The sequence below is a fragment of the Dromiciops gliroides genome, chromosome 1 (genome assembly GCF_019393635.1).
Source record: "Dromiciops gliroides isolate mDroGli1 chromosome 1, mDroGli1.pri, whole genome shotgun sequence".
Lineage (NCBI taxonomy): Eukaryota > Metazoa > Chordata > Mammalia > Microbiotheria > Microbiotheriidae > Dromiciops > Dromiciops gliroides.
In genome coordinates, this window is record NC_057861.1 from 32608992 (window position 1) to 32631668 (window position 22677).

Genomic DNA, 22677 nt, shown 5'->3' on the forward strand with positions numbered 1-22677 from the left:
GCTTTAAGAAACATATTTTATTGTGGTTAAATATTATAGATTAGTATTCTTTTTTTTTTTTCTGCGAGGGGCAATGAGGATTAAATGACTTACCCAGGGTCACACAGCTAGTGTCAAGTGTCTGAGGTCACATTTGAACTCAGGTCCTCCTGAATTCAGAGTTGGTGCTTTATCCACTGTGCCACTTAGCTGCCCCAATTAGTATTCCTAACAGGCAAGCCATACTATAGACTATTTTAGAAATATTTATTGAATACCTACCATGTGTAAGGCACTGTGCTAGAAGCTAAGTTCATATAGAGAAGAATAAAGTATGGTTCCCCCCTACAACAAAGCTTACAGTCTAACAAAAAATCAATCTCAGAATCTGAACCATGTAAAAGAACCGCCAAGGATGCCTAAAGCACACTTCTAATGTGTGCCATTTCATCACTATTTCACTGATATGATGAAGTTGTTACATGATGGGTAGACCTTCAGCACAAAACTTGCCAGGGCCAGAAATGGGGTGAGCAAAAATGTACAGGTTGCCAATGCTATGGAAGCTGTCCCCCTATGGCTAAGATCACAGGAACCAGTTCAGATTGATTGAAGATCTGATGGTGTCCAACAACAAACAGTTCAACAATTATTTTATCTTGAAAAAAAAAAGCAATGACATGAAAACAAAACAATTCTTTTTATCTAGGAAGGTCAATAGATTACAATACAGCAAACTCAAAAATTGTGATTAGATTCCTCAGACTTGAGTGAAACATCAAATGGTAAGGCTGGGGGGGGGGGGGACGGGGAGAGAGAAAGAAAAACCCTCCAAACTCAAGAGCAATAGTAAATAGGAGACCTCAAGAGTTATCCTATGTTTTAATCGCCAATCGTGAAAAGATGGGAATCTTTCTAGCAACTTCTCTACAGTATAATTGTTCAGTGAGGACCAAATGGGTAGATAGGTCTGATGACAATACCCATTCACTCAAGACAGCAAAAAGGTTTGCATTTTATTTTTGCAAAGCTTTTGAAAGACCTGCAGCATATAAAGATTTAGTGACATTTGCTCATGTTTTTCAGGAACTTAGAAGGCAAAACATTGTTAGCAAATTTTACAATATAAGTGCTTCAAAATGAAAACTTCCAGTACATAAATACCCAGGTAGCTTTTCTAGACTCTAGGTCATCTACATAATCTAAAAAAATAGTAATTTTACAGCACTGATATTAAAGCTTTCTAATACTCACAAAAAGATAAATAGAAGTGTCCTTTTAAGGATAATTTCCTTTGTATATTCCTACTTACATTTAATATTTCTCAAAGAGGTGTATTTTAATGGAATTTGTTTAAAAATTATTTTTGAAAAATATTTTGGCTATATTCTTTGGAAAAATCATCCTGCACCTATTATTTATTTCAGATAAATTGAAATTGACTAACTTTGTGTAGAATCTAGGTAGTATCTGAACCCGTATTCTCCAAGATTATTGTTCCTGTTACTTTCAAGCAATTAACAAGCATTTATTAAGCACCTACTATGTGCCAGGCACAAAGCAGAAAAGTGAAGGTCTTGGGTTATAGGAAGAGAGAGAGATTGTGTGTATATGTGTGTGTGTGTGTGTGTGTGTATGTGTGTGTGTAGACAAAGCTTATACAACCTTCAACTATCAAGTATGTTTAAGTTCATTGTCCAGAATTTAGAATCCATTTTCTCTTAGAACCAATGTATCATGGTTAAATTATCCAACCAGCCCACAAAAGTCTGTAATACTCCACAGTACTATTAGTTTAAAGGGAAAAAATGCATTGCAAGTTCATGCTAAGAACACCAGATGAGGGTGGGGCAGATTTTACAGGCATCAACAATTTGTGGACTCTCCATATTTGCATTAAAAAGGCAGCCATGGCAAAAGGTCAGTCATTTCTAAACAATACAAAGAATTGGGAAGCGAAGAGCACGCAGAGGTCAGAGTGGACCTCTCCAGACTTGGATGCAGAACTTTTAAATAAGTCTGCTGTTCCAGCTTGCTAAAATTCCATGCGGGGTATAAAAAGCAGCAAAGAAAAAAAAAAGGGCCAGGGAGAGACCTTTTCTGGTTTTCCCTTTTGTGCAAGATACACAGTTTGGTGTTTTTTTTCATCATGGCATGGGTAGAACGCTGGGTTCTCAAAGACTACACACAATAGGTAGTATACAAGGGGCAGCTAGGTGGCGTAGTGGATAGAGCACTGGCCTTGGAGTCAGGAGGACCTGAGTTCAAATCCAGCCTCAGACACTTGACATGGACTAGCTGTGTGACCCTGGGCAAGTCACTTAACCCCAATTGCCTCACCAAAAACCAAACAAACAAAAAAAGTAGAAGGATAAAAAAAAAATAGGTAGTATACAAATACTGAAAAGTTCTAACATTCTGGAAAAGTTTCAAGGAAGGAAGCTGTAACAGACTGTGTCTAACTAGCTAAGTATCACAGCATTTTCAAGTTGGAAATGATATTGGTGGCCATTTACCCATACCTGAAAAGAAATCCCACTCTGTTATCACCAACAAGTGGTCATCCAGGCTCTACTTAAAGTAGAAAATTGAAAATTATGAGATGAACTCTGTGGACGTGGCAACCCATGAAACCAAGTACAGAATGGCCTTCAGTCTTATGTAGACCTTTTCCACTACTACAGTGATGGTGGTTGTGTGGTGCCCCGCCAAAATCCCACTTATTTTATAGTATCCACAATCACTATAGACACTTTTAAATGTCAGGCCCTTGATTAATGAAAGAGACTACATACTACTGGAGGAAACCAGTTTTGTGGATATTGACACAAATGAAGCCAGTTGTACCAAAATGGAAGGTTAGCTCATCTTGGAGAGGGAGATATAGGAGCTGATTTTCTCCTGCATTCAAAGACAAGAAGAAATATTTCATTGGTTATGGGTGGTATTCTTGATGAGCATAAGCAAAAAGACCACCATGAAGAAAATTACAACTGTGCTAGCAGTTACAGAGGGAATAAGGAGGTAGAGAAGTTCTACAAAGAATTTGATAAGACCCTCCAAATCAGACTGCAGTATGCTGCATGAGGAAGTACAATTGGCACTAATGGAAAAAAAGACAAAGACGACAGAACAGGTTCATGATGGAGGTGACATAATTTTGAAGGCTTTGAAGACCTGGAAATAAGGGAAGATACCAAAGAGAATACACAGGGGCAGCTAGGTGGCGCAGTGGATAGAGCACCGGCCCTGGAGTCAGGAGTACCTGAGTTCAAATCCGGCCTCAGACACTTAACTAGTTGTGTGACCCTGGGCAAGTCATTTAACCCCAATTGCCTCACTAAGGGAAAAAAAAAAGAGAGAGAGAGAGAGAGAATACACGCGCGCGCGCACACACACACACACACACACACTTGCTGACCTCATTATAAAAGTAGGCATAAAGGAAGAGAGCAAAACATTTTAAGGAAAACAATAGTGCAGGTTTAAGAAGTGAAAGGGACCTCTCTTAAAAAGCCTCATATAATGGAATACTTTCTTCAGGAAGAGATGAAGTTGGAAGGCACTGGACATGACCAGCTCCAAACATCACAGATGCAAAAATTAAGCTATGTCTTTCAAAAGACAAGAAATAACTAGTTACAAACACAAGAGTCATTTCCAAATCAGCTGTCTGTGTAGTAAGACTATTGACTTATTATTGACTTATTAGAGCAGAGAGTGAAAACAACATGAAATCTCAAGTATAATAATAACTAATACTAGCTAACATACAAGCACTTATTACATGCTAGACAACTGTGCTAAGCTTGCAAAACTTTTTTTTAGGAAAACAAAGCACAAGATTAAGAAGCAAAAGGGACCAAAGGCTCCCATATAATGGAATAATTCCTTTAGGAAGACAGATAGTGGAAAGGCATTGCTCATACCAAAAACCAAACATTACACTTAAAAATGAAACTGCCTATATTTTAAAAAGGCAGGAAATGACTAGTTACAAATGTGGGCATCATTTCCTAATCAGCTGTTTGTGCAGTAAGACTACTCACTTATTAGAGAATCAACATAAAATTTGAAGTATAACACTAGCAGTTAATACTAATACTAGCTAATACATAAGCACTTACTATGTGCTAAGATTTACAAATAAGAATAAAGATAAACTATAATGTGCAATTAAAATAGCTCCAATCTGACATTTAAATAGATTACTGACAGGGGAAAATGTGAAACAGATAAAGGAACAGACACCAACATGAAGTATCACCATTTCCTGTGAATTTTAATTGACATAAAGCAATCATCACAATGAGGCCAAAATGTTAACATCTGCTTTCCTTATTAAGCACAGAAACATGGTAGCCTAGAGCAATAGCAGTTCAAAGCATAGACTCATTTGCAAAGCCTTACAGAGAATGTAAGAAAATGAGCCGTAATATTTCATAAACTGGCAAGAAGCAGTGGAGGAAAAAAATGCAGATAGTATGGCATGGGAAATAGTTAAGCTAGATCATATCCAAAAGCATTTAAAGATGAAACCAGGAGGGACCAAAAAAAAAAATGGAAGAGAAAAAAAACACTATAAAGATTTCCATGACGATTTCTTTTTTCTATTAACATCGGAATCACCATATTTGGACTCTCACATCACTGTTCTCAAAATGCTGCATGAGGAAGAAGAATTGGCACTAATGGGGAAAAAAGACAAGGATGACAGAGCAGGCCCATGATGGAGGTGATGCAATTCCAAAGGCTTTGAAGGACTGATCCTCAGAAGATCTGAAAATAAGGGAAAATACCAAAGAGAATAAAGTGTGGTTCAGCAGAAAGGGCACTGGATATGGAGGCGACTGACTTGGGTTCACATCCTGGGTCTTACTACCTTTTTGTCCTTGGCCAAACTACTTAATGTCTTTGGGCCTCTGTTTCCTCAAGTATAAAATGCCAGGTTTGGACAACTGACCTAATCGTCTCTTCCAGATCTGAATCTATAATCCCATGAATTAGAAAATGGAAGTTACCTAAAGAGCAATGAGCAGATGTATGATGGACATAAATATGCATTAACCCGGTAAACTGACAACAAGAAGCAGCATAAAAGGTATCACCAAAGAGATAAGTGATAGGAAACTTGACTTGCGGTCAAGTCGTGTAGCAAGAGCCAGGGATAACAGATGGACAACCCACCCACTCCACTGATATTACAGAATGTTAAGAGACTCAAAGGAAAACACCTCTGGGCTGGGCAGAGACCTCCCTGGTGTATTTATGGGGCTACATGGACAGGGTTCAGGCAAGATGAGAATATCTAGATGGGGTCTGATCTGTGCTACTGGGGGCAGGAGCCACACTGAGGAAATCAGAGTCACCAAAGATAGATATTCTTTCTTTAATCTTCATTTCTGTTGTGTATAAGCAAGTACAAACTGTCTGTTACTTCTAATCAGTTACACTATTCAAAACAAAGTTTATCTTCTCCAAGAGACAGAGTAAAGAATATTCACTGGAGAATTTTAATATCATTCTTGGAATAATCCAATATTGGCTACTTTGGAGATAAATACAGGACAAGATAAAACCATAATCTCTTCTGCTATGTTAATTTTCTTCTTAAAAATGTAACTGAAAAGCAGGATAGAATGTAACTTCTTTATAATTTCCAGAGGATCAATTGTTTTTTTAAACACTTACAAATGTGGGAAAATAGTATATACCAGAGATATCAATAGTAAGGCCAATCCTTTCACTAGATTTTTACATGATGAATGGGATGATCTTTTCCTTTCCTTTATATCTTACTAGGAGGCTAAAAGGAGCCTGAAGAAAATACCCACAAAAAATAAAGGCACTTGATCCCTACTGATAGGGAGTGACTTCTGATTTGTTTCCTAAATACCCTATTGGGGAAGAGGAGGAGAGACACAGGCAGAAATGGCAGCAGGCAGGCACACTCTGTTCCCAGGACAGAATTCCTCCAAACTGGCTTGGAACCCTGCTCCAAGATCTCTCTCCTACCCCTAGACCCAAGTTTGTGTGTGTGTGCATATGTATGTGTGTGTGTTTCTATATCTTGAGGCTGAATTGCATCAATAAATTTATGTTGTCAATAACTACATTAGAGAAAAAAAGGCAAAAGAAAATATAAAACTGGAACTTTCTGGTAGAACTATAAACTAATTTTGAAAGCTGGGTGCTCATAAAGGTGCAGAGTTTGAATGATGATATCATTACACCTTGACTGATCACTGCCCCAATAGCAGTGGCTCTCACTTGGCTTTGCCAAGAGCAGTCGGTTGGTGCCCTCTGCCAGAGCAGACAGGAAGACACTAAGCCCCGTCTACACACTTAGCCTGTCATATGCCAAGCAGAGAAGATGGCTGGGAGTGAAGGCCCAGTCAAGACTGGTGCTTTTACCAGAGCCTGCTATATACAAGCAGGGGCACCTATGGAGTTGTTATTTGTCACCCTCCGCTAACAGCTGACTGGGTAAAAGTCACCACAGATAACAGGAACCAGAGCTACCATTTTGTTAAACTCTTTCAAGTCGTAGCAAGTAGTTTTCAGGTGTGGTACCCACAGTACATTTCTAGGACTGGAGTAGAGGGAGCCAGCAAAGCCTCCTAAGCAATAAAGGAACTCCAAGAATACCACTAAAACAAAGGATATTCCATGTCAACACTAGTTATTTCTACAGGCCCAGGCTTCTCCTCTATGCAGTAAATAATCTTTAACAATTTTCAAGTACTGTCATGTGTCAAAATAAAGAATTAAATCCCTCTCATTACTTCCTCACAAAGAATACATTTTAGAGGAGAAAATGACAGCTAATCTTATATTATTCATTTTTGAAACTACTTTTAGTTTTCTAATCTACCAAAAGATAAGTAGCTGGTCATTTTCTTACAATCTGTATTTGAAATAGGATTTGCATCAGATTTTTTAAAAACAAAATACAATGTGACTCTGAAATCCTTTTTTGCATTAAACTTCAATTGTTCTGCCACTATAAAAAGCTAGGTGCTGCTAAGTACTTATATAAAAAATCCCAAAGTTCATATTTACAATATAAAATGGTGTGCAAAGTTAATTTTAAAAGGATAACACTTTGTTTTTAGAAAACAAAAAGCCTCCATGTTTATACTTGCTTATCCTTATAAATTGGAGACATATACTATTTAAAAATAACACTTTTTAAATAGTAAAATATACAATTAAAGAGATTCCTGAGCATAACAAAATATCTTTAAAATATATGTTGGCTACTTGAAGTATAAAATGTTAAGTGTAAATAGCATGATTTTAAAACTATCTTTGAGGGTTTACAAACAGTATAAAATGATTTGCATTTTCTGAGTGCATAATTATACATTAGTGCAAAGAAAAATGTCTCAAAATTTAATAGCTACAAATCTCAGAGATTTGCAGAGGAGTGCAAAACATGAAATCTCTTCAGTGTCATGCGAATTGGACCCAGTTCTCTATTAATCCTTTCCAAACGATCTTCTAAGGCCTCCTGAATAAACACAGAAAAAATGTTAGGTTAGCAGCATACAATAAGTTCCATGGCTCTGTAACTATTAGCAAAGCTATTGTTTCTAAATTGCTTTTAAAGTTACCATTCCTTCTGCCATAGAGCAACTACAGGCATTAAGATTGTCAACATGTTTTATTTCATCTTCAGCACAAACCTCACTGATCACTTTCCTCGTTTAACTGAATAATCAAAACTAAATTTCCATCCTTGGGAAATAATTATGTACTTTCAAAAAGGATCCCACATTTTGAATAAAAGCTGATCTTACCAGAAGAATATCATTATAGGAAAGTTAGGAGATATCTATTCTTATTCCAGTGGGAAAAAAGTAAACTTATTTTAGGAACTTTACTTGTTTTTACTATGGATTTTGAAATAACAACTGTCCCCTATATGCCATGCTTGTATTTTTTTTTTTAATCTAGAGCATTTATATAGACAGGAAGAAATTTAGAGATACATAGAGATGTATATGTAACAGAAGGACACCAGGTTTGTAGTAAGGACCTGGGTTTGAGTTAATGGTTCTAGTGATATCACGGTGGCCAAATCACTTAAGTCTCAGTTTCCCCATCTGTAAAATGAGAATAGCACTTGTAAACCCTACCCATAGTGCGGTAGGGTTTGTTGAAGAAAGTCTTTTGTAAAGAAGTTCATAACTGTGACCTACTTATTATACCAAAGAATAGGACACTGGAAGTTTTCTTTTAAAAAAAAAAAAGCCCTAAACTGGAAGGGTGGAGGGATGGGTGTTTTTAGCAGATTAGCAAGGAATGTTTTGCCAGAATTTGAAATCTGTAACTTGAAAATCAATTGAAGTTGATTTGTATACATAGATTGATTTTACTATTGTGACCATTAAAATGTTATAAACCATTATCAATTTAGAATACTGTCTTAAAAATGAGGTTTTTCAATTTTATCTGATGAGACACAAAGAATTACATCATCTGCTCTTAGCTGAAATTTGATTGACTTCAACATGCAACCAAAACAAAGGCAGAAATGAACCAGTCCCTGCTCCCAAGGAGCTTAAACTCTGAGAAAACAAAGCCCACAGATTTGGGAAGGGTTTTGATTCAGACAGCAAGATTCTCTCTCTGACAATCCAAAGAACCACTGAAATGGAAAGAATGTGTATGAGTTACATCTTCTGAAATGTAAACTAACTATTTCAGGACAAAATAAGATTGAAGGGTAGAGGAGAAAAAAAGGTAAGTTAAGGTCCTTAGGCCTTGAACATTTTATGTGCTATTATTCTGCAGGGTGCCAGAGCAGCAGGATTTCTGCCAACCTTGATTTCCCAAATCACTTTTAAAAAAAGGCCTAAGAGGAACTTTCCCCAAAGGCTTAGGAAATCATGTAAGAAATCATGAAGGCAGGATAGAAAATTATTTAGTAATAGAAACACTCCCCAACTTAAGAGCTAATACTCTTGCTGTAATGTGTAAGATATTACAAAAGAGAATAATGAAGACAAAACAAAGCTAAAATAGCCCTATAATTATAAGCATTTCTCTTTTATTTTGAGAAGATTCCAGGAGAAATGCCTTTGGGTTATTTAACCTGCACCACCTCCTGGCCAATTAATGGAATGACATCCACAGAACAATTCCAGTTGCAAAGTGCAACTATTTTAAGTGATTGCTAAATTGAGGGACTCAGAGATATGCTAGAGGCTGTGGAAAACCTTCAAATCTTGTTTTGCAATGGTTGAGTGTAAGAGAACTATAATTTGCAAAGGATATTCTTAAAAACAAGCACGTGCTGGGAATCCTCCAAAATTCTATCACTTACAGAAAAACACCAAAATGCATTCTAATTTTTTTCAAGTAGAAAGTGATCATTTAAAAAATAATGCATTTTGGCCTCAGTAGTCACTCTCTGTTTAGAGAGAAGCATTTGACAGATTCAATAGTGGACTTCTAATGTGAGGAAAATGTGAGTCCCAAGTGAGTTCCAAGAAAACCTCCCGTGGGTAGAGAAAGCCTGAAAGCCTCTGGACAGATTTAAATGCCTTTCACCTGGCTCAATCTTGTCTGCAAGGTCATTCTTCCTCCCGAAGTAGGCATTCGACTCAGTGCTGCTTCTATCTGTGAACACATGCAAAAACCATAAAACAACATTCTAAAAAGAATTCTACTTTAACGGCAAGGTTTAATTCAAGGCTCTTTACTTCTTCAAACTTAACGTGAACAAAAATAAATTGATTTACTGTATCTTCATCTTTGTTCCCTTGCCTAGTTTGTCTTCAAGTGAATCCATCCCTCCTGTTAGTGAGAGCTGTAACTACCAGGAAGAGGGGATGGACAGAGGTCTCTTGGGAAAGCCCAGGCAGAGCAGTTAATGGCACTTCTCCCTCCCATTAAAGGTGAAGCTTCAACTGAAATCTCTTCTGTCCCATTCCTTAGTCATAAGCACTAAACTGAGACCAAAATGTTTTGCTTTCTTTTTTTTTTTTTTTAAGTGAGGCAAATGGGGTTAAGTGACTTGCCCAGGGCCACACAGCTAGTAAATGTTAAGTGTCTGAGGCCGGATTTGAACTCAGGTACTCCTGACTCCAGGGCCGGTGCTCTATCCACTGGGCCACCTAGCTGCCCCCTGCTTTCTTTCTTAAAAGGGCTGTCTTTACCTGCTGCTTTTCTTTTGTAAGGTCATCAAAAAGCTGCTCCGTTTCACTCAGGGTCCTCACATTTGCCAGATATTCAAAATCATTATCATAAGATGTTGCTGTGGATTTAGTTTTACAGGGTTCATAAGGTGACTTATTCTTTTCCAAGTTCGAGGTCAGAGATATTTTATTCATTCCATTTGGCAATGATTGTTCAGAAGTACAAGAGCTATGTTTAACATGGTGATCAGTAGTAGTACTGCTTGAATGTTTGCTTTCTAACGGGAGGAAAGACGGTCACTTGTAAACCAATCTTTAATAAACACACAAAGATTAAATACTATATAGCTAGACACAGATGTGTTACACTGATTCAAAGAAAAGGTTCTGTTGTTTGATGGAAACACTTTTTTAAGCAGTGAAGGCTACAGCAAAAACAATAGGCTATAATCACCTCTTTTATAGGGTACCTTTTCTCTAAAGAGTTCTAGAGAATTTATGGCTATCTTTACAAAATGTCCAACCAGTAAACTTTCATTTGAAAACTAAAATATTCAAAGTAAGGAAATTATTTCATTTCTACGTTGTAAACTATTATATCTCAGATACTGAGAAATAATTGGACAGAGTATGGCCCCAGTAGGAAGAATTACAGACAATTTTAATTGGTTTTTTTGGTCCAGAACTGGATTTAATGAGTGTGGGGAATTCCTGGTATGAAAACTCCCTCCACCTAAACAGTTTCAGAAACTCTGTAACTTATATTCTATTCTTAGACAGTTAGTATTAATAACTGTGAATGGGAATGGGATGAACTCTGCCATAAAACAGAAGCAAATAGCAGAGTGGATTAAAAACCAGAATCCTACAATATGCTGTTTACAAGAAACACATTTGAAGCAGAGAGATACGCACAGAGTAAAGGTAAAAGGTTGGAGCAGAATATATTATGCTTCAGCTGAAGTAAGAAAAGCAGGGGTAGCAATCCTTATCTCAGACAAAGCAAAGGCAAAAATAGATCTAATTAAAAGAGATAAGGAAGGAAACTACATCTTGCTAAAAGGTATGATAGATAATGAAGGGATATCAATACTAAACATGTATGCGTCAAGTGGTATAGCATCCAAATTCTTAGAGAAGTTAAATGAGTTATAAGAGCAAAGAGACAGCAAAACTATACTAGTGTGGGATCTGGATCTTCCCCTCTCAGAGTTCTAATCTATTCTCGAAACACTGACTGGGGCACTGAGTTATTATTAAGTCACTTATCCAGGATCACACAGCCAAGATGTGCCAGAGACAAGACATGAATCCAGATCATCCAGAGAGTGAGACTGTTCTCTCCTCTTGATCTACCATGCTCTCTCAATGTTAATTTAATGCTAACTAAGCATTAACAATTTGGCTCCTCAGTCTCACAACTTTTCAGCAAGGACAACAATGTATTCACTCAAAGCTTTGAAGCTTAACTATAACTTATTTTTAGAAAACCTAAGATATAAAATGTCAAATGCAAGGCATTATAATGTAAGATTCAGACCCTTCAAAATACCAGATCACGAAGATAAGACAAATGTCATTTTAAAAACATTTTGAGGAAAAAATACCTTCCAAATCATCTACAGGAAGAAACTGGAGTTGTTTCCTAGAATTGTTAAGTTTCATTGTTGACACAGGAACAGTATCTAAATCACCCAGAAGTACATCATATCTATTAAAGGAAGAAAACAATTTGATCATTTATGAGGGAAAATGGTTGAACAGCACAGCGCCAGTGAAATGATTTCTTTTTCCCCTTTAACAACTAGGCTGCCACTTGCACTTCAATCCTTTAAGGGGTTTACCTCCCTGGGGACACACATTTGTCATCTTCTCCTAGGTCCTTGGCCTCATACTTCACCGCTTCAAGGATTTCAGGGCTGGGGGTACTTCCCCTCTCTTGGCACACATCACAGCCCAGTCACACCTTTCTCCTCTTATAGATTGTACTCTATGTCCTCCCACAAATGTGAAGCTCTGCCCAAGTGCTGATGCCCTGCCCTGGTCTCTTAGCATTCCCTGGGGCTTAGAGCATCCTGTGAGCTCATCCATCAATTATCCTTAGCTCTCACTACACAAGGAGCCTAATACCTTTCTCCAATCATACACCTATAATAATACTGTCATCAGTATAGGCATCACATTTTGGTAGGAGCACATCTAGAAAGGGGGCGACCAGTATGGCTAAAAGACTTGAGACCACATTCTACCCTCTTTCCACTTTCTCATAGCATGGCTGAAGACAGACCTAAACAAAGGGCCAGGAGTTCCCCAACACCAAAGTCAAGTGTCCTTCACAATTGTCACAGGGCTTAGAGCTAGAGGGAATAGTCAAACACCTTCATCTTACAGATAAGAAAACATACCCAGAGAAGGGAAAGTGATGTGCTCAAAGTCACAGAGTTAGTAGAGACAGGATTTTAACCCATGTACTCCGAATGTAAGCCCAGTGCTCGTTCCGTTATAAAATACCTAGGCTCCAAATAAATGGTCCCTTCTATATAACCTGCGTTTTGGTTCATGTTATTTCTTCTTGCCTAGAAATGCCTTGTCAAGGAAGCCAAGAAAAACAGCCACCCTCCTCTCCCCACCCCTACACCCCTACACTCCCCACACCTGCTCTGTCTCTCTCTCAACTTTAGAAGGAGTTCTGAGGTGGAGGAATGGCCACACACAAATGGTAGTTGTTAATGTTGCCATGTCAGTTTGCATCTTAGGAGATCTTTCGTTGAGTGACCCCACACATACGCTCAGCCCCAAATACTTTCATTACTGTCTTAAACGAAGGCATGTCATGCTTATCAAATTTACAGATAACATAAAGGTAGGAGGGATAAGTGATGTGCTAGATTCAATTAAACGAGCATTTATGGTTAAGGCTCTGTGCCTAGGTAGGAAGGATACAAAGACAAAATTAAAAACAACCCCTACGCCTCAAGAAATGAACACTGAGGACACTGAGAGATACAGCATATATATAGAGAGGCAAAAATAAAGAGATTTTGAAAAGGGAGATGGAACTAACAACCAGGAAACCAAAAAAGACTTCCTACAAAAGGCAGTTATTAGTATTGAGCACCTTAAAGAAATTCGAGGATTCTCAAAGATGGAGGCCAAGAAGGGATTGCATTCTCAGCATGTGCAGATTCAGGAATGCTGAAGCAAGGGATTAACAAGTAGGTCACTATGGCTAGAACACAGTGTGAGATGAGGAGACCAAGTCAGGATACAAAAAGATCACAATTGGCCATGATGTTGGGCCAAATCTATTAAGATGATTTTGGGGGGGGGGGTGTGAGGCGATTGAGGTTAAGTGACTTGCCTAGGGTCACACAGCTAGTAATTGTTAAGTGTCTGAAGCCAGATTTGAACTCGGGTCCTCCTGACTCCAGGGCCGGTGCTCTATTCACTGTGCCACCTAGCTGCCCCTAAGATGAATTTTAATGGGATAAATGTCAATCCTCACACTTTGGTTAAAAAAATATATCAAAATCAAGAATACCAACTGAGAAGGATGTCCATTCAGTGATGAAATTGAAAAAAGACCTAGGGCAGCCTCAACCAAGGATCTGTGATTTTCCCCCAACATTTGGAAAACTGTTATTCAATATCACTGGTTTCCTTTGTAAAGCTGTGTATTTTATTTCATGCACGTAAAACCATGACTGAGAAGAGGGATAGAAGCTTCACTTAATAGACTGATCACCCAAGAAGTCCAGGACGCAGAAATCCCAAGCATCAAGGAGCTGGAGATACTAGTTGACCTTCGCCAAAAGAAGAATCCCATCCATCAGTGACCCAACATTTCAGAAAGAGATTAGCAGTAGCAGGCTGTATGAAAAGCAATGCACGTCCATCTAAAGCCCTAAGCAGATCCCCTGGGAAATCCCAAACTTCAGGTTGCCAAAGGTACTCATGAGTCTTAGGCACTTATGACATTTGGGGCTGAGTACTCGAAAAAGCTAACGGTTGAAACTAAGTGTGAGTCTAGCTTAACCTGCTTATTTACTGACCTAGTCAGAAAGCACTCCCTTCTCCCTCTCCTCATTACCTATATACATACACTGTGGCTCCCCTGTGCTTTTTGGGGACCAGCTATGAATCTATTTGCCACTTGCCCCCACACCACTCCCCTCACAGGACCAAAGCTAGAGGACCACTAACACTAATTAAGCCACCTAATACAACCCCCTCATTTTATGAGGAAACTTGAAGACACAGAGAAGTTAAGTGACTTGCCCAACGTCTCACACACACATAATAAGGTGCACAGCTAGGCTTTGAACCCAGGTACCCATTCCAAAGCTGGCATTCTTTTCACTGTACCCCATTATCTCCCTCCTGAGTTATCACATCATAGGGACCCAAGACCTCCTGTCAACTTCACATGATCCTTCCCCAATTATATGGCAGACAAACTTCTAGCTCTTGTTCCCTTTATCTCTGAGCCGAAGTGAACATTTTTTTCCCCTCTACTTCCCTCCAGAATCTCCTTCTTAATCGTCTCCACAATCCCTGTCATGTCTTGTCTTCTGGTGTGTCGTGCCCTCTGGAACCCACACTCTATTGTTAACCATCTTCTCTTTATCTTAGTTCTAGTCACCAGAAAAAAAGAACCGTGTTCTCACCAGAAGACACTGTGGCCCTGACCACACTCTCCAGTACTTGGTACTTCTCTCATCTTCCCCAATATACAGCGCCTGGAGGGGGTTGATTCCTCACTGCCACTTCCAAACTATCCTTTATTTCAGCAACCTTTGCTCCTTGTCCACTCTCTCCATCTACACATATATACATACATATGTATGCACACAAATCTACACGTGTATATAGACCTTTATGTGTATATATACACATGCATGTGTCCATATATACATACATCCGTGTGTGCGGATAGAGATGTATACGTGTGTGTGTGTTTGTCCCCCACCATATCCTGGTTGCAATCATCTACTGACCTCAATCTCTTTCCCCATCCTTTCTCAAGGAGTTCAGTAAGGCCCTGGCTCAAGCATCTTCTCCACTCTAAAACTTAACTTCAGATTCAAGGGATCTCAATATCAGTGTCTCCTCAAAAATCGTGGCCTCCCTGTTCATCAACCTCAACTCTCATGATTTCTTCACTCCACCCAAGCCTCCGATGTCCCTGTCCATACCCATAACTATGCTACCTCCAAGTACAAAACTGCAATTCATCCCTGTTCAGAGCTCCCTATCTTTCAATATCTTGCTGTACCTAAACAAATTGACCTTTGCCTGTATTCCCATTCCATCACTTCTCTGATCTCACTTGGATTCACTTAGAGTCCATGGGTCTCTGTTTGCCTTGATAAGGCTAGATGAGACGGCCTCTGAGGCTCTCAACCTATGATCCCAGGTTCCTCTCTTCAGAACGGAACCTAGAGATGACCAAGTCAACCACACACTATTCCCTACCCTTGAATCCCTTGCTTCCTTGTCCTCTTGTCCAGCTCCAGAGGTGGGGTTAACCATACTATCAGCCTCCTTCATTTCTTCCCTTGCTGTTGACCACCAATGAAGAAAAGTTGCATAACCATACCAGTGAGGTCCACAACAAGTCTATGTTATCTCATTCCAAATGGCCACACGGAGCTGCACAGAAATCCCTTCGTTTTTCCTTGCTTGCATAGGCCAACAAAACGGTTATTCCAAATTTTCCCTTCTCTCTTCACATTCCCTACCACCAAACTTCCCCCCTTCTGACCTTCCCTCTCAACATAGTACCTCTTCCCATTTGTTCTAGGAGCCACATTTCAAGGCGGAAATAGGAAAAATGGAGGGTCCACAAGAGGGGAACCATTGTGATGAAGAAATTCAAGTTCATGTCCCAAGTGGACCAAGGGAAGGAGCCTAGAGGAGTGACAACCTGTGGGAAAACGATAGCTGTCTGCAAGAATCTAAAGGGCTCTCATGAGAAAGAAGAAGGACATTTGTTCTTTCAGGCTGCCTTGGGAAGTGGTGGGTGGCTCCTCACTGGGAGTTTTCAAGCCAAAGCTGAATGAATCCTTTTTGTATGGTAGAGGGAATTGGTTTTCAGGTATGGAGCAGAGCGGCAGGCCACTGCGATTCAACCCTTCCAACTCTGAAATGCTGTGATACTTTACTGAGAAAACAGAGTCCATCTGCCACGAGCCCACTCCTCTACCCTACCCTACAAGCCGGAGCCCCCCTCTCTAGTCCCTATATCTTTGATCCTTTGCTGCGGAAGACCATCTGCTATATGTGCCCCTGTGATCCTTTGGCATCACATCTCCTATTGGAACATGCCCCCTCAATCATTCCCTCTCTCATTTTCAACCCCCTTTATCCACTGACTAGATCTCAGCGACCTCCAAACACTTCCAGATCCCGCTCATCTTTCAAAACCAAAGCCCAAACCTCTTACCTACTCTGTCATCCTCTCTCAAGCTCTCATTTTCCCTTTCACGGTGGAGCTCCTAGAAAAGCCTACCTGTATGTGTTGTCTCTATTTCCTCACCTCTCGGGAATTTAGCTTGCAACTCATTGCTCCAAAGGAACTCAAGTTACTGATGACTTAACTGCAAAGTCCAATGGCTTTTCTGTCTTTCTACTTCACCTTGCTATTAACACTTTCAACCTCCCAGGCCTCCTGGACCTTCTTTTTTCTCCCTTAGTTTCTGGAACATTGCTTCCTCCTGGCTCACCTCTTACATATCTAACTACTCCTTTTCAGTACCCTTCGCTGGGTCATCACAAACTGATCCAGGGGCAGCTAGGTTAGTACATTGAACTTGGAGCAAGAGCTCAATTAAAATCTGCTCTCAGACACTTACTAGCTGTGTGACTCTGGGCAAGTGACAATGTCTCTCTGCCTCAATTTCCTCATTTAAGAAATGGGAATGATAATAACACCTACCTCCCAGGTTTGCTATGAAGATCAAAGGAGATAATATTTGTAAAGTGCCTGGCACATTGCTGTTGTTCAGGAGTTTCAGCTGTGTCCAACTCTTTGTGACCCCTTTTGGGGTTTTCTTGGCAGAGATACTGGAGTGGTTTACCATTTCCTTCTCCAGTTCATTTTACAGATGAGAAAACTGAGGCAAACAGGGTTAAGTGACTTGTCCAGGGTCATACATCTACGTGTCTGGGGCCACATTTATTATTTTTTAATTTTTTTTGGTGAGGCAATTGGGGTTAAGTGACTTGCCCAGGGTCATACAGCTAGTAAGTGTTAAGTGTCTGAGGCCGGATTTGAACTCAGGTACTCCTGAATCCAGGGCCGGTGCTTTATCCATTGTACCACCTAGCTGCCCCTGGGGCCACATTTAAACTCAGGTCTTCCTGATTCCAGGCCTGGGGCTCTATCCACTGAGCCACCTAGCAATCTTTCTGGCATACAATAAGTGCATAATAAATGCTTGTGTGGTTGTTTTCCCCCCCCCCAGTTTTATTTTTTATTTATTATTATTTTTTTTAGCGAGGCAATAGGCCTGGGGCTCTATCCACTGCGCCGCCTAGCTGTCCCTAAATGATTGGGGTTTGTTTTGTTTTGTTTTGTTTTGTTTGCAGGGCAATGGGGGCTAAGTGACTTGCCCAGGATCACACAGCTAGTAAGTGTCAAGTGTCTGAGGCCGGATTTGAACTCAGGTACTCCTGAATCCAGGGCTGGTGCTTTATCCACTGCACCACCTAGCTGTCCCTAAATGCTTGTTTTTAAAAAATGGATTCTTTCAGCTCTAGATCCTATTATCTCCCACCTGCTAAGTATGCACACTCCTTAGTTGTCTCTGCACTTTCAGTAATCTCATCTACTTCACATGAATTCATAGGATCATTTCTGTTCTAATGACTGCTTAATCTATAGATCCTGCCCTAATCTCCCTCTGGAACTCTAGTCCTATAATGTCCACCCTAAACATCTCCACAGAGATGTACCATAGGCATCTCAAATATGTTCAAAATAGAACTCATTATCTCCTGTACTAAAAATCACCCCTCCCCATATCCAGAATTCCCTGTACCTCTTGAGGATACCACCTGGATTACACAGTTTAAGGTTTACAACTTTGGAGCCATTCTTGATTCATTTGCTCTCAGTTCCATAACAAACCAATTGAGATTTTAGAATCCCACAGCATCTTGAGCATTCATCATTTTCTCTCCATTCACACTACCCTAATTCAGCCCCTCATAATCTCTGAACAACTGAAAAAACCTCCTAATTAGTCTCCCTGCTTCTGGTCTTTCCCCTTTCAAATCTACTTTTCACATAAATGTGAAATTAACATTTTTAAGACATAGATCTGACCATGTCATCCCTCTGTTCGATAATCGTCAGTGGTTCTCTACTATCTTTGGATAAAACAAAAACTTCTCAGCTTTGCATTTTTAAAAACCCTTGACAATCTGGGGCCAACCTACCTTGCCATGCTGATTTCATAGTTTGAGGTTTTTTCCTGGACTGGATCTGTGATTTCATTGGTGTAGAGTTCAGGAAACTTCCTCTACCAGTGTAGAATGGTAAGTGGTCTGCAACTTAGGGTTCAAAGAAGTTCTGCCATTTGCCCAGGGTCAGAACATCACATCTGTCAGAACCCAGAGCTTCCTGACTCTAAGGCCAGCTTTCTATGCACTACTCCATGCTCAATAAATGTTAGTGGAATTGACTGAAAGCTCAATATAAATCAAAAGGATAATAACTGCAACCCAAAAAATGAATGCTATCCGAGGGTGCATGGAGAGGGTGCCCAGGGCAGGGCAGGTCCTCTCCCCTGGGCAGACCAGAGTTGGAGCACCGTGCTCAATGGTGGGCACATTTTAGGAAGCATACTGATAATGAAGGATATCCAGAGAAGGGCAAGCAGGATGGTAGGAGACCTTAATATCATGCCATGTGATGACTGGTTGAAGGAAGCAGGAATGTTTAGCCTAGAGAAGAGAAGATTTAGGGGGAAATGATAGCAGTCTTCAAGTACTTGAAGGGCTGTCCTGTAGAAGAGAGATCAGACTTGTTTTACTTGCTTTTATGAGCCTAAGAAGGACCAAGTACAAAGGGGCTAAGTTGCAAAGGGACAATTAGAGACCAGAATCACCTCCTTAAAAACTGGCCCTGTTACAAAATTGAGTGGGTGGCCTGGGAAGGTCGTGGGTTCCCCCTCAATGACAGGTCTTTGGGCGAAGGCTAAATGACCTCTTGCTGTGGAAGAATTTGAAGAGGAATTTCTGTTTCTGTGCAGATTAGACTAGATGCCTCTGATGCCTCTTCCCACTCTGCGGTGGTGAGATTCTGGGGCATTCAGAATCCAGTATTAAGATGTATGTTTTTTACTACATTAACCAAGTTTCTGGAGATTCTGATCTTTCCAAACTGGAAGTTTGATCCCTAAATGAGTCGAGCTTCAATGATTTATTTCCCTATGACTGCTGAGGACACCACTACCTTCCCAGGCTTGGATTCTCAACATTTCTTACACTCGTACCACATAGCCAATCTGTTGCCAACTTCTGTGACTTTTAGCTTCACAATCTCACTTAAGTACATGCCCTTCTCCCTGCTCATACAGCCACCTCCCCTAGTATGTACATCCCCATCACCTCTCATCTGAATTACTGCAAAAGCTTTCTAATTCACCTCTCTTCCTTGAAATCCATCCTTCACTCAGCTACCAAAGTGATTTTCCTAATTCACAAGACTATGTCACTCTCCACCCCACCAAAAAAAATTACAGTAAATATCATCTGTATCATTCTATAAGTTTTGCAAAGCTCTCTGCATTTATTGTCTCTCTTGAGCCTCACAAGAACCCTAGAAGATAGGTACTATAATTATCCCCATTTTGCAGAAGTAGAAACTGAGGCTAAGAGAAGCTAAGAGGCTTGCCCAAGATCACACATCTACTAAGTGATTTCCCATCATGTCCAGAGTCAAATATAAAATCTTCTGTAAGGTTTGTAAAGCCCTTTAAAACCTGACCCCTGTCCCATCTTTGCAGTCTTCCTACATTTGACAATAGCTATGAGACCATGGCCTTCCGGCTGTGCTCACCTCAAAGGCTCCACCTGCTGATCCCAGACCTTTTTACTGGCTATCAACAGGGAATGGAATACTCTTCCCTGCCTCATCTCCACCTCTTAGCTTCTGGGCTTCCTTCAAGATTTGTGTGAAAGCCCACCTTTCTCAGTCCTTCTTCTACCACCACCACCTGGCACCTCCTCTCTGCCGGGGCCACCTTCCATCTGCACTGGACATATTTTGCATGTACAGTTATTTGAATGTTCATTTCCCCATTAGAATATAAGTTCTGGAAGTAAGGAACGGTGTTGTTGCTTTTCTTTGTAACCCCAAGAATTTAACATCATGTGTGACACACAGTCTGAGTTTAATGAATGCTTACTGACTTGACTGATTTCACCTAGAATCCAAATCTTTCCCATTAACAAATCAGAAACCACCTAATGATAATGGCATTGGTTTCAATAATTTAAAATAATTTTCATCAATAAATTATATTACAATCTAATATTTTAATTGTTGGCTTTTAAAAAAGCTTAATTTTATTTACATCTTTTGTTTTTATAGCACTTTCATTCCCAAATCTATCCCTCCCCTTCTCTACCCTTTTTTGGGGGGGGGGGCAATTGGGGTTAAATTATTTGCCCAGGATCACAAAGCTAGTAAGTTGTCAAGTGTCTAAGGCCATATTTGAACTCAGGTCCTCCTGACTCCAGGGCCAGTGCTCTATCCACTGTGGCATCTAGCTGCCCCTTCTCTAACCTTTTTAACAAAGATTTTAAAATAAAGGGGGAAAAAAGTAGTTCAGCAAAACCAACCAACCAACCAACCGTATCTGACAATACCTGTATTATTCCTAATCCTAGATTCCCATCTTTGTATAAAGAGGGAAAGGAAGTCCATTTTCTCAGCTGTTCTCTGGGGCTGTTTGATCTTTATGAGTCTGATACTATTTTATTACTTTTTTTTTTTTTGGGCGGGGCAGTGAGGGTTAAGTGACTTGCCCAGGGTCACAGAGCTAGTGAGTGTCAAGTGTCTGAGGCAGGATTTGAACTCAGGTCCTCCTGAATCCAGAGCCAGTGCTCTATCCACTGCGCCACCTAGCTGCCCCCAGTCTGATACTATTTTAAATAACTTACCGATTTGTACTACTACTATCATCTTTGTTACGAAGGTGGCTAAATCCTTGGGAGAAATTCTCTTTAGGAGATCGCTTTGGACTGTATGCCATCGTCACTGGTGTTAGCATTATATCTCTTTTAGCTATGGGGAAGAAAAAAGAAGAGCTTTTTCTCTAGAATGTAGATCATCTCATATTAATAAATTATGTTTGCAACACTAACCAAAACTGGTTTTGTTTTTCAGGAATTTAGAAACAAAATGGAAATCAATTGGAAACATCATTAGAATACTGAAACACGTCTACCACACAGTAATCCCAACATCTTTGTATTTACCACCTAAAAAGGAAATCTCAGACACAGAACTTTGCTGCTAACTTTAAATGCACCTGTGTCTAGACAAGGGAGAGAGAAGGTGATTGCTATTCAGGGCCCTTGCTGCCAATGAACAGATGTCTCCATTTTTATCATGGCTTAAATTCTTACTAGCATGGAATATTCAATTAAAGCAACCACCCAACTTATCTTTCTACATGGGAGAAGGAACAAGAAATTCTCTTGACTTGAGAAAATCCCATAGGCTAACTCTCCAATGATCTCTTCAGTCACATTCATGGCCAAGTGCAAGCACTGCCAAAGCTCCTTCACTCAGCAAGCTTTTGCTGAAAGCCTGCTGTGATCAGAGAACTAGACCAGCTACTCTGTGTGTGTGTGTGTGTGTGTGTGTGTGTGTGTGTGTGTGTGTGTGTGTGTGTGTGTGTGTGTGTGTGTGATCCCAAAATAGAAAACCCAGGCAGAAATATTCAATTCTAATTAGATACAAATCACATTGAACTTTCTTAGGACCCAAGAAATGTAGAGATTTCACACTTACTTGAAGAACTTGGTCTTCGGTTTGAAGGTGGGAGAGACGATGATCTCTGTGAAGATGAAGAATTATATTTCTTTGATCTCTGATGAGAACCTTTCTCTGGGGACCGATTTCTACTGAAGGTGGTCTCAGGAACAAATCCTACAGCTTGTCGGCGACTTAATGTTTCTGTTATAGACAAATGTAAAGAAACCTGGTTTCTATGTTTTCTGTCTTCACTAACAAGTGCTTATTAAAGTCTTTCTTTCACTTTGCTCATGTGCTACTGCCCTGAATCCTATTTTTACCCATAACTGGGTTAGTGTGATTACCATTAACCCATTGAATAGAACAATTATATTCGTTTAAGAAAATGTCACGTGTGAAATTTATAATAAATATATTCCTATTCCCGCTTTACATATGGTCTTTAAAATAATTTTATTTCAGGGCAGCTAGGTGGCACAGTAGATAAAGCATCAGCCCTGGATTCAGCAGGACCTGAGTTCAAATCTGGCCTTAGACACTTGACACTTACTAGCTGTGTGA

The 22677-nt window shown here is 39.9% G+C and overlaps 1 protein-coding gene across 2 annotated transcripts in view; it reads right to left on the bottom strand.

The window, feature by feature from the left end:
* Positions 1-975: 975 nt before the first annotated feature.
* The window catches only part of MPHOSPH9 (M-phase phosphoprotein 9), a 65190-nt gene continuing 43488 nt past the window's right edge, over positions 976-22677 (bottom strand). The window contains exons 19-24 of one of the 2 annotated variants that reach the window (XM_043981752.1): positions 22153-22317; positions 21297-21420; positions 11732-11835; positions 10146-10243; positions 9538-9606; positions 976-7492 (exon numbers count right to left, since the gene is read on the bottom strand). In XM_043981752.1, coding sequence (XP_043837687.1) covers positions 7391-7492; positions 9538-9606; positions 10146-10243; positions 11732-11835; positions 21297-21420; positions 22153-22317 — 662 coding nt within the window. In that variant the 3' untranslated portion in view covers positions 976-7390. Of the gene's footprint in view, positions 7493-9537; positions 9607-10145; positions 10403-11731; positions 11836-21296; positions 21421-22152; positions 22318-22677 lie in introns of both variants that reach the window. The other variant, XM_043981746.1, reaches the window with a different exon arrangement.